This window comes from Tenrec ecaudatus, chromosome 9 (genome assembly GCF_050624435.1).
Source record: "Tenrec ecaudatus isolate mTenEca1 chromosome 9, mTenEca1.hap1, whole genome shotgun sequence".
Taxonomy (NCBI): Eukaryota; Metazoa; Chordata; class Mammalia; order Afrosoricida; family Tenrecidae; genus Tenrec; species Tenrec ecaudatus.
Genome location: NC_134538.1, coordinates 87,445,396 through 87,472,354, shown reverse-complemented (window position 1 = coordinate 87,472,354; position 26,959 = coordinate 87,445,396). Strand labels below are relative to the sequence as shown.

Sequence of the window (26,959 nt, the reverse complement as noted above, 5' to 3'; positions counted from 1 at the left end):
GATGTTAGTTTGTTTTGTTCATTGATGTTTCCCCCAAATTAGAGTTTGGTACATAGTAGATGACACTAAGAAATTATTGAATGAAAAAAATGATTGCATTAAGAACTGATTGAATAAATGACTCAATTAAAAGTTAGTGGACATTTTGGAGTGGTGTGCGAGAAACCACTGGTTATTTTGACTAGTGTTTTCTATTTTACCTCTCTTGGTTCTACTATCTTGCGACGGCTACACAGAACTCGCAGAGAAAGCTCATGATTAAAGGGTTTTTTAAGGAGGTTGCCAAGTTGTAAAGCCCATGAGAAATGTTCAGGGTTGGCTGTTTATCGGGACATGCTACAAAGTTCTTTGGGGACTGCTAATAAATGCCCAAAGGAGAATACCCCTGTGCTATTAACCTAAACCCAAAGGAATTCAGCTTCAGCTCCCTGTCTCAGCAAACCCAGCTCCCTGAATTAAGTGCCCACAGGCCAGCTTCCTGCACTGCACACAAGCACTGAGATTTACTTGGTCAGTGGGTTGGGAGGTGGCCCATCTCTCCAGTCCATGCTTGGACTCCTCATTCTGCTGCTGCTCCTCTGATGGTGTAGCTGTCTTCTGGGTCCAAGAGGACCACTGCACAGGACTCTTGGGTCCAGAGGACTCATTCCATTCCTGGCTTTTGCTGATAATGAGATTCCCCCCTCCTGTTTCTCAGAGGGTATGCAGCAGGATGGCGCTCCAAGGAATTCTCCAATTGCTCACAGATGAATCCTATCAGTATCCCCCCACCCCACCCCAACCACCACCTTCTTACCAGACCCAAGCAAGAGAAAGTTATTAGGGGGGAGTTATACTCCTGTGGGTCACAACCCCTTTGGGAGTCAAATCACCCTTTCACAGGGGTCGCCCAATTCATAGCAGTAGCAAAATTACAGTTATGAAGTAGCAACCAAAATAATTTGATGGGTGGGGGGTCACCACCACATGAGGAACTGTATGAAAGGGTGGCGGCATGAGGGAGGTGGGGAACCACTGAGTGAGAAGCTCTGGGTAGAAGGGACACAGTAAATAAGTCACTGTTGCGGCAACCTTCTATTAGGGAGCCAGTCATTCCTGGAAATTGGTTTCCAATGTGGACTTCTCCAAACTACTCCTGTTGTCCATTGATAATGACTTTTCTTTTTCCTCCCCGCCTACATCCATGAGATACTTTGGCCAATAATCAGTTCTAGCTCAGGGTCAACTATGCATGTGAGTGAGGTGATTATCATTGGAAGTCTACTTCCATGTATTGAGTTTTGTTTCAGTTAAAACCAAGCAAGGAACTTTCTTAAATCAAAGCGAAAACCCAGTGTCTGAGTTGATTCTGACTCATGGCAGACCATGTGTTACAGAGGACAGCCAGCCCCCAGGACTTTCTTGGCTGTCATATTCAAAGGTGCAGGTCGCCAGACCCTTTGCCCATGGGGGTTCACACTGCCAACGTGTGGGTTAGGTGAGTTGAGTGCAAATTATTTGTGCTACTCAGGGACCTCATCAAGAATGCTATTGTAGGCCTCCCGCTCGCCGGACGTGCAGTCCGGTTCCTTCCTCTTCCAAAAGCAGCGCCATGGCAACTCTGAAGGACCAGCTGATTCAGAATATCCTGAAGGAAGAACAGACCCCCCAGAATAAGATTACAGTTGTTGGGGTGGGTGCTGTGGGCATGGCCTGTGCCATCAGTATCTTAATGAAGGACTTGGCAGATGAACTCGCCCTTGTTGACGTCATGGAAGACAAATTGAAGGGTGAAATGATGGATCTCCAGCATGGCAGCCTTTTCCTTCGAACACCAAAAATCGTCTCTGGCAAAGACTATGATGTAACTGCAAATTCCAAGTTGGTCATTATCACGGCTGGAGCTCGTCAGCAGGAGGGAGAAAGTCGTCTTAATTTGGTCCAACGCAACGTGAACATCTTCAAGTTCATCATTCCGAACGTCGTAAAGTACAGTCCAAACTGCAAGTTGCTCATTGTTTCTAATCCAGTGGATATCCTTACCTATGTGGCTTCCCCAAGAACCGTGTTATTGGGAGTGGTTGCAATCTGGATTCAGCACGGTTCCGTTACCTCATGGGGGAGAGGCTGGGAGTGCACCCATTAAGATGTCATGGATGGGTCCTTGGGGAGCATGGAGACTCTAGTGTGCCAGTTTGGAATGGAGTGAATGTTGCTGGTGTCTCCCTGAAAAACCTGCATCCTGCTTTAGGCACTGATTCAGATAAGGAACAATGGAAAGAGGTCCACAAACAGGTGGTCGAAAGTGCTTATGAGGTGATCAAACTGAAAGGCTATACTTCCTGGGCCATTGGGCTGTCTGTGGCTGACTTGGCAGAGAGTATAATGAAGAATCTCAGGCGGGTACATCCCATTTCCACCATGATTAAGGGCCTTTATGGCATAAACGAGGACGTCTTCCTCAGTGTTCCGTGCATCCTGGGACAGAACGGAATCTCAGACGTGATGAAGGTGACTCTGACTACCGAGGAAGAGGCCCGGTTGAAGAAAAGTGCAGATACGCTTTGGGGGATCCAAAAAGAGCTGCAGTTTTAAAGTCTTGTACAAACCACTTCACTGTCTGGGCTACAAATGGATCTCAGTTGGGGGATTTGTGCATGTACTCTTTTATTTTAATCTGCTCTGTGACTAAAGCAGTAAAATTATGATCCAGGAAAAAAAAAAAGAATGCTATTGTAGTTGTGGTGGTGGTGTACCCGGCATGTCGATTCTGAACCACAGTGACCCCATAGGACACAGTAGAACTGCCTAGGATTTCCTAACTGTGATCTTTGCAAGAGAAGATCACCAGATAGGTTTGAACCAAGGACCTTTTGGTGATCGGTTGGACGCTTTAACCATTGCACCACTTGAAAAGGTCTTGAAAAGGGTGGCGCAACCTCAAAATCATACTTTCCATTTCACACTTGCAAGTGACATCAGGCAGGACTTTCCTGAACGGAATCTCTTAGGACTGCCAACCATTCCATCACATATAAAAATCACAATCACAGCGAACCTCGATTGAGTCCTTATAAAGCATGAATTATCTGTTACGCATAATAGATAATCTTCTGTAGACGATTCCCATTTTACATATGGGGAAGACGAAGACTCACATGGGTCACTTAGCTTATCTGAAATCACATAACCAATAAGTGGGCAGAGTCTCAATTGTATGACCCCAGATGCCAGAGAATCTGTTCAGTAAACATTTTTCTTATTGCCGTACTTGCGGACAAACCTTCCTATAAGGAAATTAGAATTATAGTAACTCTGGTTTAGTTCTCTGAACATGTGGATGGCTGGCACTGGGCTGATTCCCGACATCACTACAAACGCCCTGCTGAGTGTCACTCTCTGACTATAAAGTCAGGAGAGTGAAAGGGCCCCAATACCCATCCACTATACTTCCTGAATTTCTTTTTATTAAATTTGCTTAAAAGGGTCTTTTGGAAACATAAGCATTATCTGTCAGAACATGGTTAGGACATGTTGGCATAAAAGAGCAATGATTAAGGAGCAGTATCACACTGGTATTTCTCAGGGTCCTGAAGGAAGGCCATGTTGTTGTGGAGGGGAGAAAGGGAGCGCTGTGAGATAGGGCTGGCTGGCATCCCTTCCATTTGAATATCTTTCAACCTGACTACAGACAGAGTAAGAATATCCCCATTTTATGAAAGCAACCAAAGAGAGATTGCTAGTAAATGTGGGCCTGGTGGTTATTGTTCTATGTGGCCGATTCAATTCCCATTCATAGCCACCCTGTGTACGACAGAATAAAGCACTGTCTGGACCTACTCCATCCTCATAATCATGCCTACGTTGGAGCCTGTGGTTGCAGCCTCTGCCTCAGTATGGGCTGTACACAGTTCACAATTGGGATAGTCTTACACCCATGTCTTTAGCCTTCTTAGAGACCAATGGGTCCCAAAGTACATACCATGGATGTTTATAATGAATATAATATCCCTTTAGCTAAACCCCTAACGTCACTGCCATGTCGTTGATTCTGACTCATAGAGACCCTATAGGGCAGATTAGAACTACCCTTTAGGTGTCCGAAGCTGTAAATCTTTACCGGAGCAGACAACTTCTTCTTTTCTCCCTGGAGCAGCTATGGGAGTTGAACTGCTGATCTTGTGGTTATGTGTTAGGCTTTAGTTTGAGCTTACTAGTAAACACATATTGTATTAAAACACTCCCTGCTGCTGCTGACAACACTTTCAACTTGCTATTTCACTATAAATGTGCAGACTTAAAAGAATAAACTCAAAACTAAACTCACTGCCCTCCAGTTGATTCTGACTCACAGTAACCTTATATTCCAGGTAGAACTTCCCCTGTGGGTTTCCAAAATTAGAGCAGAAAGTCTGTTTTGTTTTCTCCTGTCTTGTTTTCCATTTGTGCCTCTAGAGTTTTCCTAACTGACTCATATGGCATAGTCCCCAAAGACGTAGTCTCCACCAAGGGTATGTAACTCTCTATACCCTGCTTCAGAGTCTGGCTCTAGCTCTGCGAGTCTCTTCCTTTTTCGCAATGCATATTCTACTGGAGACCCTGGTTGGGTGACTGAAAGACTGGAGACCCAAGGCCGCCCAGGGATGCCTTGAAAGAAAGGTCATTGAACACAGCTCTGCTCTGACTCTCAGGGAGGTGCCTTGAGTTGGAATCAACTAGGAAGGATATAAGACAAGGACACTTTCCATATAGTCATAATAAAAAAAATCCACAGATTAGAAAACGGCCTAAGGAGAAAATTCAGCAACTTAGTTGTTTATATAAGAGCCCTGGTGGGGTCTTGGTTATGCACTGGGCTGCTGACCATAAGGTCAACAGTTAGAAACCACCAGCCACTCCTTGATAGAAAGATGAGGCTTTCTACTCCCATAAAGGGTTACAGTCTCAGAAGCGCAGATTAAAGGTTCTGCCCTGCCCTACAGGGTCACTGGGTGTCAGAATTAACTCGCTGGCAGTGAGTTTGGTTTTTGTTTGTTTTGTTTTTTTGTGGTTGTTTGTAGCGTACCCCCATTAAAACCCACTGCCATCAAGTCAATTCCAAGTCAGAATGGCCCTACACAGGATTTCTGAGACTGTCAAACTGAAAATCCTCACAGGAGCATCCAGCCTCATCTTTCTCCAGAAGATCAGCTGCTGGGCTTGAACTGCTAACCTTGCAGTTGGCAGCCTTATGCCTAAGCCACAGTGCCACCAGCGTTCCTTGGGTCATTCTGAAATCTAAATATAATTATTGACAAGAAACCATATAGGTACTCCAATCATAAATATGGATTATTAGCCAAAGGAATAACATAGGCAGATTTTCAAGGAGTATCCATAGTTGGCTGATGTTTTGAAATAAAAAAGGATAGAAAGAACCCAGGTAGACTTCCACCACCGCATTTGCTGTAGTCGGTGGGTAGCCGTGGACCCATGGTGTCAGCGTTATAATTAAGAAAGCAGCCTTCCTGAGTCAAAAACAGGGAGACGGGGAAATGTTTCTTTTAGCATTCACTGCCTGGTAGCCCCCACCTCCTGCCGGCTCCTCCCCCGGAGACTCTGGGAGGAGGAAGACAAGGAGAGATAGAGGGATCAGCCACCGGAGGGTTGTGAAAGGGAGAAATCCAGAAAGAACTGGCTGCTGTCTAGGGTCCTCTGAAGATTCCGAAATGGGAAAGTAAGTGTTAACAAGCCTTGACACGTGGGGACAGTGAGTCCAGGCCCAGCTTCCACTAGATTCTAGAATTCCACTAGTGGCTGAAAGGAACACCGTGCAGGGGAAACAGAGTGAGCAAGGAAGCTTATGTTCCCACCCTACAGCTTCATATGCGGTGACCCTAGGGCGATCGCTGCATTTCTCTGAACCCAGGGCACCTCGGGTTAAGAAGTGTTAACAGGTACCACCTGGCTCCACTCCAGGAGGCCCTGATCACAGAAATAGTGAGCAAGCTCAGCTGCTCACTGAAAGGTGGGAAGTGTGATTCCAGCCAGAAGAGCTTCCGCAGAAAAGGCCTACTTCCCCAAAAATGTAGCCAGGAAAAACTCACAGTCCAAGCTATTGTCCTCAATGTCACCAGGGGGGCAGCAGCTGACAACAACTTATCTCCTGGGCGATACTTAAATGGTATCTCAGATAGGAAAACATGCCAGACGATTCAAACCCACCCCCACCCCCAAACAACAACCAACCCCCCCCCCCAAATCTCAGCATCATCAAGTCGATTCCAACTCATAGCGACCCTATAGGATGGGGTAGACCTGCCCCTGTGGGTTTCTGAGGCTAAAAGTCTGTCTCCTGATACACTCAAAGTACCGGCAAAATTTAACTGTGGTGGCCTCTGCGGAGAGAATTTAGGCTGGGAATAAGAGAGTCCTTAAGTTGTTAGTGGGTGGTGTAGAAAAAGAGGAAGAGCACTGGGGGTCGTTTTAAGGACCACTTCTGTGAGAAAAGATGCTGGACCCTCTGGTCAAGGAAAAGACACTTAACTGAATCAGGGCTGGGGAGGTTGTGATTGGATCTACATCAAATTTGCTCATCACTATGGAAGTGTGAGGTTTTCTGTTTTTAGGAAATTTCTGTTTTATAGGAAATACCTCGTTAATCTTCATTGCATGAGAAGAATATTAATAACTGACATTTGCTGAGCACTTATGTATGAAGTACTGTACTAAGCACTTTACATTGTTCACTCATTTGGTTCTCACAATGACCCTGTAAAATGTGCTTACCAGTAAGCAAAGCACAGAGAAGTTAACTCACAAGCCCAAGGTCACCCAGCTAGGAAATTCTTCTTTGATGGCATCCAGGAGCCCTGTCGGCACAGTAGTTACACATTGGGCTGTGATCTGCCAGGTCAATGGTTAAAAATCACCACACTGGTCCATGGGAGCAAGACAGACCTTCTACTTCCATAAATGTTATAGCCTTGGAAACTCAAAAGGGGCAGTCCTACACTGCTCTATAGGGTCCTGATAATTCAGCATTGACTCGATGGCAGTGAGGTGAGCTTTGGGATGTCATTGCAGCAGTTTGGCTTCAGAACACTAGCTCTGAAACTCTACAATACTTCCTCTTGGGAAAAGTTCCCAGAGTGGACAGGGAAGCAGGCATTGGGCCCAAACCAAATTCAGTGCCATCAAGTTCATTCCCACTCAGAGTGACCCTACAGGACGTGGGAGGACTGCCCCCTATGGGTTTCTGAGGCGGTAACTCTCTATGGGACTACAAAGCTCTATCTTCCTTCCTCGGAATGGTTGGTGGTTTGGAACTGCTGACCTTGCAGTGAGCTGCGCAGTCAGTAACCCGTGACCCCACCAGAGTTCCACAGGTTATTCAATAGGAACCAGTAAAGATGCACGATATCCTTGTTCCGTTCAATTACAGTTAAAACTAAGATTGTTCATTTTTCTACTTTCAGTTGGTGTTCCTAGACAAAAGGTGATTTTTAAAATTCCCATTCTGTATCCCAGCAGTAATATGGAAAGCTGGGATTTCCCTGATCTACAAACAGACTGGAGCGATCTATGTGATGAGGAGGCAATGCAGTGGTCCCATTAGCTCACGGAGAACGTGGAACTAGGGAAGGAGAGGAGAAGCAGCTGAAGAAGCTGGGATACTCCTTTCTAGACCTGTGCCGGCTCGGTGGTGCGGCTGGCATGAAGACTTTGACCACAAAGCCAATACCAAATAAGGATAGACTAGAGACGTTTATAAGACATCTCCTTCCATGGCCAAGTTAAACTTAGAGAGCTATGGAAGTTGAGGTATACTCCATTCCTAGTTTACAAGTGTGTCTTTCAAGAGTTTGTTCAGAATGGGAAGGGAGGGAAGGAGAAGTAAGAGGGTAGAGGGAAGATGGGCATTAACTTGGTGAAAGGAAACATCCATCCTACAAGAAGGAGCTGGGGGCGGCGGGGAAAGGAGGCCGAGCTACCAGGAAGCATGAATAAATTGTTAAAGTTGTTGAACACAAAAATGATGATCTGGAATGTAAAGCCCCACCTAATTCACAATAAAAACATTTCAGGAAAAAAGAACTTATTCAGCATGGGAACAGTTTCTGAACTAAGAAGTGGTCTGGGTTTTTTGTTTTGTTTTGTAATGTTATATATAGAAGCGAGGGGGGCGTGTAAGCAAGTTTTATAGATTAATGCTTTGATAAATATGTTGCTAGTGGCTTCAAAACACTTGCCTTTGTAGTAAATTATTCCTCTTTATATAGATATATATCCCAAGATGTGAGTTGCCCCACGCCCAACAGTGGCACGGGAGACTGGCCTGAACATTTCCCTGGGGTAAACGTGAACCCTATTTGAGGGTCTGGTTTAACTTCATCACAGACTTACAGCACAGATTGCTGTTCAGTACATACTTGTTGAAGGCAAGGGGCCTGAATTTTAACTCAAAAGCTAACTGGGCCCCCGCACGGTAGGACAGATGCTGTAGCAAAGCCACCGTCTGGGTGAGCCTGGCCTTTCTACAGAGCCCACCCTGGGGACAGCATGCAGGAGACTGGTGGTTTGGATCCACCCCCAGATAGGCCACCACCACAAAGCCTGTATTTCCCTCCAGGTCCTCAACATGAACCTCATCACTCTTCCGTCAGCACACACAGCAAGGACAGCATCAGGACTCTAGCCAATATTTCCTTACTTCCTGTCCTACTGCCCATTCTTTGTACGTTTTACCTCTCACAGACACAAGCTCCATATGGAAACCTCTTCTGTTTCCCTTGGTCATAATTCCATCCTAAGAGAGACTTAGCCAGACCGGAGTGGCCCCTGGACATGTATGCTTAATCCTTAAAATGACTTTACAGGTGGAAATCTCAGGGCAGGTAAATGTTTTGGCACATCTCAAATCATAAAGGGAAACTCTGCACCTTTTGAATTCTGCACCGCCTCTGTTCCAGTCTAGTGGGAATAGAATCCAGGCATCCCAACACATAATCTAATTATCTTCTTGTCTCATCCACTGGCTTTTGCTTGGAGCAGCCCAGTTCCGCCTGATCTTTCCTGGCTTTAAAAACATCAGCACCAGCCTAAACTCAGCACCCCCTTTTGAGACTAGTGGCTGGGTATTATTTTTGAATGGCAAAGGAGCTGTAGTTCATTTCTGTAAATGTCAGTACTAACAAAACCTTGACATCACAGGACGGGTTGCTATAATAATATTCCAGTCAGACATTTCAGTAAACTGATCGTTTTTATAGTTTATATTGTGTTTGAACTTTGGAAAGCCAATAAAAGTCAGGAGCGCGGTTCAGGTCACTGGAGAGATTGCATCAGCAGCCAGCCCTGGGTAGGTTGCATTGTTGGAAATTCACAAGGAGCCCGGATGTATTTACCTTGCTGTGATCGAGCACAGCAAACAAGCAACTGGGCTCTGTGATGTCCTTTTACTGCCTGGTGTTTAAATACTGTCAGTGAAACTTAGTGAATTATACTTTCAACTCTGTTACCCAGATGCAATGCTTTTTGCTCCCAGTAAAGGGTTTTCATGCCTCAAATGAAAAAGAAAATGGAAGGACAGTTCTTTATCATGGCCAGGTGAGAGACCACGTTTCTGTGCGCTGGCAAACAATCTGCATGCTTACTGTTTTATAATGAACATGCATGGAAATGAGGATCCCGATCTAGAGCAAACTGGAAGATCAAAGCTCTCTCTCCAGTCTTAGATCTCTTTTAGCCAGATTTTGTTTAAGAGCCATTCAGAGAACACAACGCCCCCACTTTGCTCCCTTTAAAGCATGTAGCACATCAGGCAGATAACCAATCAACTAACTTCAATGATCTGTTCTGACTGCATTATATGCAAAAACATACCTATGTCATATCTGCTGTGTAAACTCAGATCTCACTACTAGACACTGTCTTCCTATTGTCAGTTGAATTATCTGTCTGATATGGTAGTAAGCAAACCTTACATCAAAGTGGCTGGAAAACTTTTATATTCACAAGTTGGGGCCTTTGTTCTCTCCCTCTCTAATTGAACAAAGAGTGCTTAAGATTTCCCAAACCCCACAGGTTATATTGGTATACGGAGCAAGGGGTGATTACTATGAGGCTGGGAATTTTATAAGATACCATTGTAGGGCTTTCAGAATGAAAAGTATTATCTGACCCAAAAGATTATACTCCTTTGCTAATTTTACTTTAATTCATTCATTTATTTTGGGGTCCACGGTTGTAAAGTCCGCTACCCAAGGTTAAATCGCCTTGTCTTTTGCTAGAGTTTTCATTGCTGTTGCCTATGGAGCACTGGCCATTGGAGAGACACTTGTCTGGACACCGCAATATTCCAAAGCCAAATCAGGGGCGGCACATCTGTTTGCTTTGTTGGAGAAGAAGCCCACCATAGACAGCCACAGTCTAACGGGGAAGCAACCAGTAAGCACAACTATGACTTGAACTTCTTTCTGTATACTACCTATGCATGCTTTCTAAACAGAGGCATAAAAGGGGCGTTATTTGAGGACTTTTCGAAAGCTGGTGCTATGGTAACACGAAGAATGAATCATATAAAATAATGGTCGTGGCTGAAAGTGGAAACAGGGAGTCTTTTTTAAATCAAGTGTTCACCTGTGGAAAAATGTCTAGATACCTATATTTTGTAATTGCTGTTAGTTTATTTATTTGCTGATGTCCTGACAATGTTATTGAACAAAGGATTGGTTTCTGCGTCGCATTTTTTGAGACAGCAAGCGTTCAGTCTTGGAACAAGATTTGCATTGGGGTGATTTTGTTTATTCCCCGATAATACATGCTAAGGCGAGTCCCCCTGATGCCAACACCGTTGTTCATGGGAAGGAATGTCTACACCAACCACAACAACCAATAGGAAGATAGGTATTAAATTGAGACATACGCACAAATTTAGCCACAAACCCTACGATTGGTTCTTTGAAATTAAATAATAGAGAAATTGTATAATATCAAAGCAAGTCTTTCATTAATAGTCTTATGCATTAAATATATACACAATTTAAAGATTTCCTAGACGTTTCAAATTTAAAAGTAATAATATCCATTAGGTATAGGTTTTAAAAGAAAATTTTCATTGAAAATTATTTCCCTCTAGGATTTTAATGGCAGAATTATATGCCTGACAGTTTCTAAGCAATACGTTATCACTAGAGCTACGTAATAATTACAAAGTTTGCCTGTTGTTAGTGACAGAAGTAAAAACACCTTGAAATTCTCAAAAGATACACAGAAACATATCAGCTTGTGTGATCCAAAGATGACGATTACACAATTTGAATATAGTGAAGAGGAAAGTAAAAGAGCTAAAATCATGAACACCCACTTTGTAAAAGGCTGTGGAAGACAGTCAGAGCCCCAAACCCTTCTGCAGAGGATCTGCTCAGACTGAGCCACTGGCAGCTCCACTCTAGCCAAACGCGAGCATCTCAAACAGCCTTACTATCAGGCGGAGACCACTGCAATCTTGATTACGGTGGATTGAACTCCATACTTGGGCAGTTGTCCTGCCCTTATAGACACGCCCTGACTTTGCACTGAGAGCAACTATGTCTTACTTGCTCCATAACAGAAATTTCCTCCCTGGCTTGTTAGATGTTGCTGGGGGCCTTTTCCTTCTTGCACATTACTTGTATTTTTCTCTTTATACTATTATGATTTTAGCCTTACCACCTTAGTGCCTTTTACTAATATTATTATTGTTTTCTGTCGGGGTTCCCAGCTGTGAAGCACAGGAGGAGTGGATGCGTAATGATAATAACTGACCCACGGGGTTCTGGGGAAAGCAAGGGTGGGCGATAGGGAGGGATTTCAGGAGTAAATAGCGCAGGTGGGAGATGGGAGGGAGCCACAGGGAAGGACCATGATTGCACAACTCATTTCAAAGGGGCCTAAACCATGGAGTTGAAGGGAGGTGCTCTTAGATGTAGTGGTCACTGTACAATGCCCATTGATATGATTGAATGACTGAACTATTCAATTGTATGATATGTAAATTAGGTACCAACAAACTGTTGGGGAAAAATAAACTGTTGGAAGAAAAACTAGAACTTCTCACCAGAGAATGTTCATATATACCTCACAGTCCAAACAAGATTTCATACTTGTCTTTTGGAGTATCAAGGATGTAAGAAGCAATTTGTTTATTAGAAATTTTATATATTTTAGATGTATAATAATATTCTTTCTTTCTAGACAGTTTCCTAGTTATACTGAATGTCCTTTTGCAACTGTGCATAATCATATCCTATAGAAATTTCTTATAAAGATGATACAATTAGCTTCATATTTGTTTTTAAATGTAAATGCTTCTGAAAAGCCCAGGACCCCTGGTGGCGTAGTGGTTATAAGTTGGACTGCAAACCACAAGTTTAGCAGTTTAAAACCACTGGTCACTTCTTAGGAGAAAGATGAGGCTTTGTTTGTTTTTAGGGGAGTAGGGGGCTCTCAACTCCCATAAAGAGTTACAGCCTCAGGCAGTCTTAGAAACTCACAGGGGCAGTCTACCTGTCCTCTGGGGCTGCTAGGAGTCAGAACTGATTCAATGGCAGTGAGTTTGATGTTTCATTTAGAGGAGCCTCTGGAGCCAGGCCTGAAGCTTGCTTCTACTAGATCACAGTCTGGAAAACCCTACAGAGCAGTTCTACCCAGATGCTTCTGGGACCATCATAGGGAGACATCAATTCAAAGGCCACTAACAACAACTCAGAAGCTACTAATGGGGACAAGAATGGAATACAAAAGAACTTAAAATTCTATTTAACAAAGGTAAAAAGGAGAAATGGCTTATATTTCAATGATAGTTCTAGAAAAACCTCTGATCAACACCTCTGATCTACATAAGTATTGGTTTACAAATCACCAACCACACAAGAGATTGAAACAGAGAGAGAAGCTAAATTTTAGGCAAGGCCATTGTCAACTAATGATTAATTTAAAATTGAGATAAAGCAGATTGAAGATTCAGATTCAAGATATGTACTTACTGCAGACCCCCATGGATTTGGAATAAAGTTCTATAAAAATCCCAAACCAAACTCACTGCCCTCACATTGTGTCCAACTCATGGCAACCCTATGGGACAGGGGAGAACTGCTTCTGTGGGTTTCTGAGATGGTAACTCTTCACGGGAGTAGAAATTCTTGTCTTTATCCTGATAAGAAGCTGGTGGTTTTGAACCACCTACCTCATGGTTAGCAGCCCAATGTACAACCACTAGGCCACTTCATAAAGGTCTACAAAGTACACGTTAAATAATAAAAATGTACTTAGAGTTGCGAGTCAAGCAGCTGATCCACAGACCAGACAGTGTCTGGCTAGGGAAGTCAGTGCTTTTTAAAGACTTAACCTCCCATCGTGAAGATAACAAAAATGAGGGGCGGGTGTGTGAGTGCATACACATATACCAAACCCCAAAGTCATTGCCACCCAGTTAATTCCAACTCATAGTGACACTGTATAGTGTTTCCAAGACTATCATTTTGTTTGGGAATAGCAGCCTCAGCTTTCCTCCTTGGCGTGGCTGATGGGCTTATACTGCCTAGTTTTGGGTTAGCAACCACAGAGCAGCCACCAGGGCTGTACATGTATGCCATTTCTATTCCAGACTTTAGTGAGTTTTCAAAAAAGAAACTGTCAGTAACGGATGTGCTACAAAGATGTAAGCAGAGATGAAAATTAAAAGGGTTGTGGACAACATTTTCAGAAAACACTCATGCAATAGCTACAATGTCATACAACTCCCAAAGTCACCGATTAAATGCGGCCAACCTCCTTCCACAGGACACATGTGAAGGGAATTTGGAGTTTCGAGACGTCTCTTTCTTCTATCCCTGCCGTCCGGACATTGTGATCCTTCAAGACTTCAGCCTCAGTGTTGAGAAAGGGACGACAGTGGCCTTGATAGGCAGCAGTGGCTGCGGGAAGAGCACTGCCCTTCAGCTCCTGCTGAGGTTCTACGATCCCTTGAAAGGACAAGTGGTAAGACCGCCTTGAAATCCAGCTGCCAGTGGTACTTGAACATTCATGAGCTTCGGCTCCCTCACTCCATAGTAGCTTGGGTTAAACAATATAAAAGCTTTCAAATGATGATTCTCTAGCGCAGTTCTTAACTAAGAGGACTAGCAAACAAATAACATTAAAGAGCCATCACCCCCCAAGCAAAAAAAAAAAAAAGAACTTTACATTAAAATGCAAAAGCTCAAAGATTTGTCTACCATGATGACAGTACAGATTTTTATTTTATAAACCATAGAACTTATTTCAAATACAGGTGTTGAAAGACAAATCTAATGTCCACTTTATAGCTCTTTCTTTACTCTCCTCTGGCTTAAGACAAAGAGAATAATTTATTCCACTCCTTTCGTTCGGGCCTTTTCCTGGCCACATCATACCACCCCTCCACATTTGTGAAAAATGTGACCACAATTAAAGTGTACATGAATCAGTGCCATTCCATTGTACCGCCTCACCTCAGAAGACATAGCGAGATCTGACGGTTCCCTCATTAGAAACCCGAGTGTTGCTCTTCTTCTCTGGCACTTATTTCCTCTGTTCTTTATTCTGATTTTCCATTATCTCCTCCCTAAGTGCCAGCACTCCCACACACGCCCACACATACACCTTCCTGTCCTTCTCCTGCCCCCAGATAACTGTCAGTCCCGCTAGGGCAATGGCGGTCCCATTAGTCGTCATGTTACCGCGAATGCCAGTCTCTTCCACATCACAGATTCTCAGGGAATATTTACAAAATGCATTAGTTCAAAACTACTCCCTTGGACTAGGTAAGACTCATCTAACTCGTTACAAAGATCACAAGATGCCCTCCAATGGTTTCTAGTCCTTGTTGGAATAAACCACAATCTATACAATCAATTAATATCCTCTAGGCTTGGCAATTTCGATTCCTGACTTTATGGAGTTGTTCAGTGTGTCTATTGCTTGCTTCTCTCCACAAGAATGTCAACGTTAGGGGGCAAGAGCTTTGTCTTGTGTGTCACTATTTCCCCCAAGCTGAACAGTCCTCATCCCATGGTAGATCTTACTTATGTCCGACTCATAACAACCTTATAGGACAGGGTAGAACTGCTCTTGTGGGTTTCTGAGACTGTCACTGCTTACAGAACTAGAAAGCCCCTTCTCCCAAGGAGCGGCTGATGGTTTAGAACTGCTGACCTTGCAGTTAGCAGCCCAGCGCATAACCACTACACCACTAGGGCTCCTACATTGTAGGTAGTACTCATCAAAAGAATTCACTGCTGTTCTATGCTCATGTGAGTGCAGAAGGGTATGTGCAGAATAAGGAAGACCATATAAAATGAATGCATTTGAATTATGGTGTTGGCAAAAACTATGGAATATACCAGGGACTTCTGGAAGAATGTGTGGGAAGAAGTACACCAGAAGGCTTATTAGTAGTGGGGTAGACAGGATTTTGTCTCCCCTACTTTGGGTATGTTATCAGGAGGGAGCTGTTAAGGGACATCAGGTTTGGTAACGAATCAGCAAACAAGCGAAAGACCTTCCACAAGAGGAGTGAACACACTATCTGGGCACAACATCCCAATTGTGAGGATCAGGCAAAGTCTCATTCTATTGTGTGTCAGGTGGCTGTGAATCAGAACCAACTCAACAGCAACAGTGAGCATTTAACATCTCTCTACATGGAGACTGCTCTGTCAGTCAACGAAGGGGCTTTTAAAGTTCACGGAGTAATCGCTTCTCGGCCTTTTGGCTAAGAGCAAGTGTAAAGTTCACGGGGCAAAAAAAGGAATGAAAAGATACTGGACCCCCCCCCCCCAACACACACACACACACACACACACACTTTTGAAAGCCTTATCTGGGATCTTACTTTCTCATTGAACTCTCATAAAGTGGGCCTCCCCTGAGCAGTGGACACGAGGGTTATTCTGTTCACATCTGACTTTAAAACACATCCCCAGACTTTACCCTAGAGTCCAGGCCTGGTGGTCTCTAGAATATGTGGTCATTCCTGGAAAAGGCAGCTAAGTTTAAGAGTCCACACGTTCATCAGTTGCTCCTAAGCAATAGAGGGTTTATGAGCCTTCTTGAGTAACAGGACACCCTTACATAGCTTAGATTCCTAACCTTATTATGATGTATGTCGCTTGAAAATGAAATCCTCACAGGAGACTGAAACATGATCCCATCATTGGATCTTAACGTACCATTCTCCATCCCACTTTTGACAGCTCTTGGATGGTGTGGATGAGAAGGAATTGAACGTACAGTGGCTCCGTTCCCAAATAGCAATAGTTCCTCAGGAGCCTGTGCTCTTCGACTGCAGCATCGCAGAGAACATTGCCTACGGTGATAACAGTCGGGTGGTGCCATTGTTTGAGATCAAAGAAGTGGCCAAGGCTGCGAGCATCCATTCCTTTATTGAATCTCTCCCTGAGGTAAGAATGTGTCTGATTTGCTCAAGGATAAAGCTGCCAAAAGATTGCCCAAGTAGCTACCAACTGACCCTTAGTGATTATTCTTGTTTGTTTTTTTGGTGATTGTTTTTAAACAAAGTCCTTGGGGTGCGTATTTTTATTAGTTGCCCGCATTTAACATTTTTGTGTGATTGTTGTTGTTTTTCCCAATAGCAAGGCCAAGACTGTATTACCATTCACTGAATTAACATGTATATTATTGGCTCTTCAACTTGCCTCCCTCTACCCTCTTCTCCACACCACGGTCATTCTCATCTGGACCACCGCAGAGCCTCTTACGCTGTCTTCCTGCCTCCAGGCTCACTCTTTTTTAGTTCTTCCTCCTCACAGCAACCAGAAAGATCCTTGAGGGGAAAAAAAAGGTCATATGCCTCCCTTGCTTAAAACTTGGTCTTTCATTTTCTAGCTCCGCCTCCCTCTTTTTCCCTCCCCACTCCAGCCCCCATCCTCATAGCCATCAAAATCCCTTTCATTTGTTCTGAAAACTTTTTTTCTTGATTTTCTCTTACAACAGTGGTCTCATACAATACTCATCTTTATGTGATCGGTTAACTTTACTCAGCATACTTTCCATATCCATCCATGTCACAGTGTTCGACCACTTCATGCTTACTCCTTAGCGTTACGTGGCCTTGCGCTGTACGTGTGCACCACAGTCATTTAGCCATTCCTCACGTATGTTGTTCCTTTCTTCTGGCTCTTGTGGATAGTGCCGAGGCAAACACAGTATGCTTATATCTGCTCTGATGCTTTTGGATATACACCCACTGGTGAGACTGCTGCGTCAGATGGTATTTCTAGTCCCATGTGTTGGAGGACATGCTGTGTCACTTTGACCTTGAAGAGCCAATGAGCTAACACACCAAGGTGGAACCCCTTCCAAGTCCCCACAAGTATCACATAAGGGCAGCTCAGTCACTTTGTGGCTTCACAACTTGTACTTCTACCCACGAGCCATCATGAAATACCTCCCGTGGGCCAGCTGGGGTCCTCCAGAATGCAGTCAATTCGGGCTTAGAGCATTCTGGTATTCTCGTCAGGACCTAACTGGATGTCCCATGAGAGAGATGATTTCAGGTTACTCAGGGTGTGACAGAAAATAGAGAGCAGTTTTCAATTTAAATAAAAGAGTATGAAATTTGGTTTGAGTCTATTAACTAAGGAGCACTGGGGGTGCGGTGGTTAAAAGGGCTTGGCTGCTAAGTGTCAGGCTCGTGGTTCAGAAGCAAGGTCAGTGGTCAGCTCTGATGGAGAGATCTGGCAGTCGCATCTCTAATGATTACAGCCATGGCAATGAACTGGGCAGTTCTTTTCTGTCCTATAGGACCAGCATGAGGTGGAATCCAACTCAATGGCAGCAGGTTTGGGTTTGGGGCTTATTGACATACTGTATAAATTCACTTTATTTATTTACAAAAAATGTAAATTAAAATGTAAATATAAATTCACTTTATTTATTTACAAAAAATGTAAATTAGGTGAGGATTTCCATTTCATAGCACCCACTGGGTTATCAACAGTTTAAACTAGTCATCTAAGCCCCAAGTAGTTGATCCCTCACCCACTCCTGGATTTCTCGTCTCCCTCCTGCGGATTCCTATCTTCTACTTGACCCAAGTCAATACCCTCCACCCTCACCATCTAGTCTACTGCTGTCTCTTCCCTCCCTGGCCCTCCTCTCATTGGGATACTCCAAAGTCTGTTCTCTTGGGTACAAACGTCTTTATTGTAGGTTTCTTTCCCCTTGTAACATGGGTCTCATTTAATATTGTCCTTGGTGGTCCACCCACGCTGTGAGGTGCTGTGTGGTTTCTTCCTTGTTCTTCAGTGATGCGTAGTGGTCGATTGTGTGGAGTGACCGTAGTTTCTTTAGCTGTTCTCCTACTAATGGGCATTTAGGTTGTTTCCACATTCTGATTACTGTGCACAGGGTTGGGATGAACATGAGTGTGCATATGTCTGTTTTCATTATGACTCTTATTCTTTAGGGTGTACATCCAGCAGAGGGATTGTACAGTCGGATGGATGTTCTATTCCCAGGTCTTCGAAGTAGCGCCATATCATTTTCCACAGTGGCGGCATATATTTAAAGTCCCATCAGCAATGTATGGGCCTTCCAGCTTCTCTTCTGCCTCTCTGGACTTTGGGCTTCTCACTTGGCTGTCAATGCCACCGGGAGGTGGTAGTTGATGCTTGTTTTGAATTGTATCTCCCGGATAGCTAAGAAGATACCTGGAATCGATTTTCATGCAATTCATTCTTGGAACTTCTATCTTTCTGAAATCTAGAAAAAATCAAGAGATACAAGCAAATGTTGGATCTTCTTCAACTGGGCTGGGAGAAAAAATCCCATGTACAACTGGAATTAGAACAGCAGAAAGGGCCCAATGTTGGTGTGAGATTGAAATCTCTAACTTGGATGAGTGCTCGGTAGTGTGAAAATGAAAGACTCTATATGATTATCTTGCCTTATAATTCTGAATTTAATGAAAGATATTTAAGGAGAAAAGGACCCAGTCTATTCCTAATCCTCAGATAAATTACAGAGGAAATAACTGAAGTCTGTCTTCTTCTTATTCACAGAGAAGTCACATTTTTACCAGGCGAAAGTAAGTCCCCACCCACTCATTCAGTCAATTAGACAATCATAAAGCAAGCAATTGTGCATTTTAAATTAAAACACAAACTTTGTGATGGTGAAGATGTGTCCCATGAAGTTGTGTCATATGTTCTAGCACCACTTATTCACCAGCAGCTTCCAGAATGGAGGGAAAAACATTTAACCCAAGCTTCTCTGGTTTACTAAAATGACCAGCATTATTGTCATGTGCTTTGCCATCTGTGCGATATAGTCCCACCAGATCCACCTTTAGAAGGTGGTACACTTGGACTTGCTTTCTCAGTGGAGTGAATGTATCCACCCATTCTTGACTGGGTACCTATAGCATGTACCTGGAAGACAGCTGACAGGGCTTTCTAGGAAGCAGTGTGAAGCCTTGGAGGAAGGCCGGATCAATGGGACATTCTAGAAAACAGGTAGGGGTCAGCTTGAACCCATGGCACTGGCACTGGCCAATAACTTAGGGGGGCACAGTGGCTTTGGGATACATCTGAGGAAGTGTACAGGTAAACAAAGGAGAAGCAGGCATTAGTTAGTACAGGAACTGCGGAAACACAGCAGACTGCTAAATATCGCCATTATAGCCTGAAAAGACGAAAAGTGGTCTCAAGTTGCAGGGCTAACTCGCTACAGGGAAGACAGATGCCCCTGAAAACAGCAGCCCAGCAGCTGAGGCCACCCCATACAGGCACCTGCGAGTCACTGTGAAGTAGCCCAGTGCTTTCCTTGTTGAATTAACGCTGATCTGAAAAGAGAAAGTCATGTCACTGAATCAGAGTGGATTTGTACAATGACATTATTTTGCTTTTTTTATACTTAGGATTCGATTTTTTTTTTTCTGGCAGAAGCATAAAGGCAAAGGTCACTGTTTATGATCGGGTTAGTCATGTCCATCAGATGGTCGTGTTTAATGTTGCTTGAATATTGATTTGCAACAAAGATTCCCCCACATGTGTTGAGTCACACATTTTCAAGAGTGGCAAAATTTGAAATCGGACGTAGTTGCCATTCTAATTTGAATAACCAAGGTTATTTTTTTTTATTATTGATTACATGTTCCTGGACTAGAAATACAACACACACGTTGGACTGAAAGGAGCACAGCTTTCTGGCGGCCAGAAACAAAGACTCGCAATTGCCAGGGCTCTTCTGCGGAAACCCAAAATTTTATTGCTGGATGAGGCCACTTCTGCCCTTGACAACGAGTGTGAGAAGGTAACTTCCTCTTCTTTCATATCAGACTCTACTACTAGATCAGGCAGTGCGGGATCCTGGTCTCAATCGAGGTCGGTTTGGAGAAATAGAGGCCTGGAAAGAATTGAGGTCATAGGGCCAGCGGCCTTGTTAAGAGATTGGTTTTGGGGGTGGTAGAGAGTTGGAGCAGAAGGCACCTCATTTTCTGGAAAGGTTGTCCTCCTTGACCCGGTCTTGGTATCTACATGATTCTGATTCCAACGATGCCCCACTAATTAATAAGGTAATCTACATGTCTCAGCTGGTCGGCACTGCCATGTCAGCACAGGCTGGTGAGTTCACCAGTTACGGACCATTCCTCTGCTCACTTGAGAGGGAAACAAAGAAGCAAAAGCTACAATGTTTGATTTTGGTGTGTTCTCCTTGACCAAGGAGCGTGGTGGTTACACATTGGGCTGCTAACTGTAAGGTCAACAGTCCCAAACCACCCGTCCCTCCACAGGGGAAAGACCAGGCTTTCCACCCCTGGAGAGTTACCGTCTTGGAAACCCACAGATGCGGCTCTACCCTCTCCTACAAGGTTGCTAAGAGTCGAATCAACTCAGTGGCAGTGAGTTTTTTGTTTTTCTCCCTTATTATCTTCTCGCACATAGTAGGCATTTATTTGTTAAAAGAACATTGGTTTAAATGCACGACAATCATGAATAATATGGCGTGCTTATAATGTGCTATCCTCTCAATACTGAAAAGCTTAAAACAGTTAAGTCACCTCCCTAAATTCTAGCATAGAATGTGTCTGACCCAAGAACCCATGTTGCTAATCCCCTTACAGCTGCTATTTGTGCGTGAGCATCGTTCTTCATTCCCAATGAGACTGTGCTTGCCACAAAAGCAAGCAGCATGGCTTTTAGAACCAGACGAGTCTCGGCTGTACTCGGGATTCTCGACTCACTAGCAGTGCAGCCTTGGTCACATGACCCGGATTCTTAGGAACTCAGTTTACTCGTCAGGAGAGAAAAAAAGAAGAAGAAGCGCCGTGGCCTTACAGGATTATTGCAATGATTTAAATGAGATTCCATCGATGGAGCATTTATCTAGTCAACAAAAACTGGCTTTCCTTCTGCATGCCAATATCCTGTAGCCAGCATTATACCCTCATTGTTAGCTGAGGTGCTGAGAAGCCAGACCCTCTTAAAGTCACTTCCTACCAAGAGCGAAAGGGAGCAAGTGAATAGCGGGTAAAGGCGAGCATTCCACTTAGGTATGAAAATACTCCTGTTTGGCTTCGGGTTCGAACTTGTTGATTACCACTTACATACAAACAGCCACTTCATTTTTCTCCCTTCTCGCAGAAGCTTTCCCCATGGCAAGTCTTTCTGGCCATTGTTCTTAGAATTTTTTAGAATTGCTTTTTCCAGATGTCTACTGAGTAGGGAGAGTATTTCACAAAGCAGGCCAGTTGGCTTGGGGCTAAGCAAATGAAATGAAGATTGCATTAGACAACCTAGCTTGCTTTTTTTTTTTTTTTCTCGACCTCTTGATCTGCATCTAAACAGAGTCGCTGATATCAGGGCTGTCTTTCTTCCAGGCGGTTCAGCAAGCCCTGGAGGAAGCCCGGAGAGGGAGGACATGCCTCATGGTGGCCCACCGACTCTCCACAATACAGAATGCAGATTTGATTGTGGTTCTCCATGATGGGAAAGTAAAGGAACAAGGAACGCATCAAGAGCTCCTGAGGAATCGCGACATCTACTTCAAGCTAGTCAATGCTCAGTCGGTGCAGTGAGCACCCACTGGAAAGTGGGCAGACGTTCTGAACCGCCTGTAGCGAAAGAAAGAGTCCTTAATGATTATTTGACCTGCTTTTAGCTTTTGTTATTGCAAGTACCTATACCTAGGATCATGCTACCCAAGTGAAGTCACAGAGTGTGTTTACACACCATCTTCCCTCCCAATTTTTAAGAGGAAACAACAGTTTGTTAAACTCAGTGAAGCTAGAGAATGCCTGTACCCCTCACATGTTCTAGCACATTGCTCTCGCGGCCATTATCTGCAAAGTGGACTTACTCTCCCATCAAAGTCTGCTATCAAATCCAGAATATGTTCCTATCGGGAAAGACAATTGATGTCACTAAATGGAATGGCTGTAGATACGAAAGGTTAGATGTCGTTGAAGAGAGAAACACTTGGACGTGAGACTTGCAGGGCTTTGTGCCATGTATCCAAATACTTTGGACTAGTCCCTTAGTCTCCAGACCGTAGGAGTAGCTCTCATTTCTAAGCAGATGTTCACTCTTTCTTACAACTCTGCTTCATCGCTGGGTTGGGTACAGGAGGCACTATGATGTGAATGCTCTGTCCGAATTTGGTAGCTATTGCCCACGTGGCCAGCAAGTGAAGTGTCTGAGCAATCCAACCTGAAGAAGGTTCCATCACGTGCATTGATCTTCCGAAAATAAGAGGAAATGCTATTGGGGGTGAACAATTGTAGATGCCTTTATGTTTCTTCTTCAATCAAATAATTTGCCTAGATTCTGTACGTACTTCAATGTATGCCCTATAGGTATGATGTTAAAAGACCTGTGTAAATTACAAGTTTGATCAAAATGAGCTCTGCTTTCCACTTGCTTACATTCGCAAGTATGTCCATTGGCATTATCTTTATTCTTAAGTGTCTTTTCTTTCATCGACACCTTCAACCTTAGTAATCATCTGAAATATGGAAAGGAAGTGTGCAAACATTTACATGCTATTCCACTCTTTGAATGCAAATTAAAAGTAGGATTGGGGATTGTAACCAACAGATGAATGCTTGTGTTCCCACTATGTTGTGAAGGGAAAGAGAACCCTCGGTAGCATCTCTCCCTGATGTAGAGTGGGCCAAAGAAAAGGACCGCATTGTATAGATGCCCTGATCAACCTGTGAGCAGAAGCTCTGGCTCCCATTCTACGATGTCACCTAGCTTGGCAAGGCAACCTACCCTGGAAATGATCTGCCTCAGGGTCCTGTGCTCTGAGCCTGTGCTTGTACATTGTAGTTGTGCCTCCAGATGTCAGTAAAACACTCCTCTTTTAATGAATAGCCACGCTTGTCCTTGATTCCCTTTTTAATGGAGAGAATACTCTCAAGGGTGTACCAGTCTCTAAAATCACTGCCTGCGTGGGACCACACCGACACACTGAGGATTGGGGTTCAGAGCAGCTTAGCAAGATCCGCAGGGTCATTATCTGATGAAGGCAGGAGGAAGCAGAGACAGCGACTTTTGAAAGACTGGCGCCGTTTTAAAGTTTACAATTGCTGTGCTGTTCTTAAAATGGCAGTAAAATACAGGTATGCACTGCCTAGCACCCATTTGGACACTGCCTGACCACAGCAACACCTGTGGGGGAGAGGCTTGCTTTGAAGGTTGCCAAGAAGCATCCAGTTTGAAGCACAGTGGTAGTGGCTGCCACTGCCACATGCCCTGCCCGGTCACCCAGCATAAACTGCGAACAAACATTAGCCCTTCACCAAACCTGGGTCTCTTCCTTAGATGTCTGCCTCCAGGCAGTTACAGGCCTTCTTTTAAAATCATGTCTCATTCTCTTTGTGTCCTCTTTTGGAATTCTATCCAAGCCGGGAGGTGGAAGGGCAGTCAAGAGCAAGGGCTCTCGAGGAAGTTGGAGCTGAGGCCAGGGTGAATCATGACCAGCAGAAACCAGTGTATCCATCTTCCTTAGACTAGGGCGTCCTTGAGAGCAAGGAATACGTCTCAAATCAGATAAAAAGTCCTGAGAGAAATTAGACCTGATCTAAATAACTGAAAACAAATAAAAACTCTCACAGCCATTAAGTAAATTGTGGCTCACATGACCCTATACGATAGGATAGAACTGCCCTTTTGGGGTTTCTGAGACTGTAACACTTTTATGGGAGTAGAAAACCTCATGGTTCTCCTGAAGAGGGTCTGATGATTTCGAACTGCTAATCTTGTGGTGAGCAGCCCAATGCGTAGCCCACTACACCACCAGGACTCCTCTAAAGTATTTAGGCAATGAAAATTCAAGGACCACACTATTTCAAAATGAAACAAATCAACTTATACAATTAGATAAAAGACTCAAGATAGCAGGGGTGGCATGAGATTAAAAAGAAAGGTTTCTAAGTACTTAAGCTTGCATAGAATACAAGAGGGCCACCAAAGACTGATAATCCTCAAGACAGGAAATGGCACCAAATAAATGTTGAGGCAACAGGGACTCAGATGCACGCTGTCATCTCAAAATGAATCACTTATGTACAGAATATCTGTTACAGCCCGGGCATTATAAGAAGAGAAGGTGCATGTATGGACTGGTGCTAAAATGTCCCCTCCCTCTGGATGAGTTTCTATACATGGCAGTGAACTTTAAGGCCGGGCACCACTCCTCTTTCAGCAGAAGCTTTTGTATTGCTCTGCTACTCAATTGGTCTCAGTAGAGCTTCCAAACTCAGGTGTCTGATTTGATCACCAGGTCACTAAGATTCCTGGTGATCCACTTCTGGACTTCAGCCAATGAAAACCTCCTGAAGCCCAGCAAGCCATTCCTCCACCAGTCTTAAGGCTGGTGCATAACTGGGCAGTGTTCAGTTCGGTTCTAAGTGGGATTGTCAGGATGAGGGGCCCACTCAAGGGAGCAACCACCACAATAAATGTACTTGGCCAAGAAAAGCCAAAGTGCAGGAAGGCAGCTGGCTGGAAAGGCCAGGAGCCAAACAGGCCAGGAATGTTAGTCCGTTACAGCATCCCTTGGGTCACGCCAGTCTTAGCCTGTGAACTGTCCAACGAGGAAGAGCTGTCCCATGTAGCTTCAATCATTGAAACACCAGTGAAGATCCTATGGGGCTACAGTTGAATTGAAAGATTTTAACAAGGTTAAGGTATGGCACTGACATTAGTGAGAGAAGGAGAAGAAAAAAAGAAAACACGTCATGCTTGCTTCATAATTAACCCAACCGATGTACTTTATATCTTGCCACTCCTTAGAACAAGCTAGGGTGTGTTCTGATGTTAATGCAACTTAGGTCAGAGCTAAGAAGCTGGTTTTCAGCCGACTGACTCTGTTGCAGCTTCTCAGTATTCAGAGAGGCGGTTTGCAGACGTGTTCTGTGAACATAGCTCCTAGGGTAAGTCAATCCGCATGATTCATTGTTGTTTGGGATCTGAGCTCTTATTTCAAGGGGGGTTTTATCAAGTGGGAACCTAGACGGATGGGAAATTTCACTCCTAAGAACTAATCAAGGTAGTAAACTAGAAAAAATGAAAGCGAGAGGAGTGCAGGTAAAGATATGCAGTCTTTATTTGTTTCTCTACCATTGGCCATAATTATTAGAATTTGAGAAGCTTATTTAAAAGTTATATTTATAAGAAATGTATGGCCCACCCAAAAGTCCTTTGTACCTCAAGCAGTACAACTTGCCTCCTTTCAGTAAAACCACACTGATAAGGCCTGTATTACTCTTGTATTGCTGGTGTAACAAGTTAGTGCAATTTTATGACTTAAAACAACACAGTTATTTTCTTGCAGTTTTGAAGTCAGAAGTTCAAATCCATCTCAGCGGGTGAAAATCAAAGACTCTGTTTCTTCTCGGGCTCTAGAGAAGAAGGAGCTCCTTGACTTTTCCAGTTTCAAGAATCTGTCCCCATTCCTTGGCCTACGCCCTTCCACTTTGCTTCTGTGTCAATCTCCATTCTTTCCTTCCTCCAACATCCCAAATCCAGCTCCATCTCCGCCTTATTCATCTAAGGACCCTCACAGATACAGACCCAGATAGCACAGGATTATCTCACCAAGGTCAAGATTCTTGATCTTGATGCAATCACACCCAGAAAGTTCCTTTTGTCATGCAAGGCTGTGGAATGACTGGAATTCAGATTCTAGTGAAAAGGACATGGGCTGCCCTGGCAGGCCATTCTTCAGCCCAGAAGACAAGCCCATTTCCATAGATTTGCACAGAATAGAAATTCAGAGACCCCTGGAAACACCCTAATCAACATCATCATGTGAGAGAGAGAGAGAGAGAGAGAGAGAGAGAGAGAGAGAGAGAGAGAGAGAGAACAGAACTGGCATGAGCAGGCATATACTGTTTCCAAGCCAGGTTCTTTTTCCATGCACCAAGCTACCTTCCATCTAAGGGTCTGAGCCAGAACTTAGAATGAACCTGCCTTTCTTCCCTTTTTGCTGCAGGAGTTCACTTTGCTGCCTTTTCCTTTTATCCTGAAACTAGATTTATTATAAAGAGGCGTCTATGCTGATATCTACTGTCTTAACATTGGTATTCTCTTTCTACTTTTATGGGCTAGCAAGTAAAAACAGCACCCTTAAGACTGTAAATATATGAGCTTTGTACATCCTTCTGACCTAACAAATTTACCGAAACTATTTTAAACTATAGATTGTAATGATGGGTAAAGGTTGTGTAGTTTATGCACATTATCTCAGTTAGTCCTGACATTAACCCTGTAAAGGCAACCAGTGGCTGTCAAGTGGATTCCGGCTCATCGTAACCCCAGGTGTGCAGAGTATCATTCTCTGCCACAGGGTCTTCAAGGCTGTGCCCTGGCAGTAGGAGATTCCCCAGGCCTGTCTTCCAAGGGGCATGGGGATGGGTGCCAACCACCTAATTTTCAGCTAGTAGTCAAGTGCTTAACCATTCACACTGGCC

General features: G+C 44.0%; 1 protein-coding gene and 1 pseudogene across 1 annotated transcript in view; both read left to right on the top strand.

The window, feature by feature from the left end:
* The window catches only part of ABCB5 (ATP binding cassette subfamily B member 5), a 124,935-nt gene extending 102,875 nt beyond the window's left edge, over nt 1–22,060 (top strand). The window contains exons 23-27 of the mRNA XM_075557582.1: nt 10,251–10,407; nt 13,783–13,980; nt 16,215–16,421; nt 20,149–20,295; nt 21,863–22,060. Of these exons, the coding sequence (XP_075413697.1) occupies nt 10,251–10,407; nt 13,783–13,980; nt 16,215–16,421; nt 20,149–20,295; nt 21,863–22,060 (907 nt within the window). The remainder of the gene's footprint in view (nt 1–10,250; nt 10,408–13,782; nt 13,981–16,214; nt 16,422–20,148; nt 20,296–21,862) is intronic.
* LOC142456946 (L-lactate dehydrogenase A chain pseudogene) lies at nt 1,553–2,629 on the top strand (annotated as a pseudogene).
* Nucleotides 22,061–26,959: the final 4,899 nt, after the last annotated feature.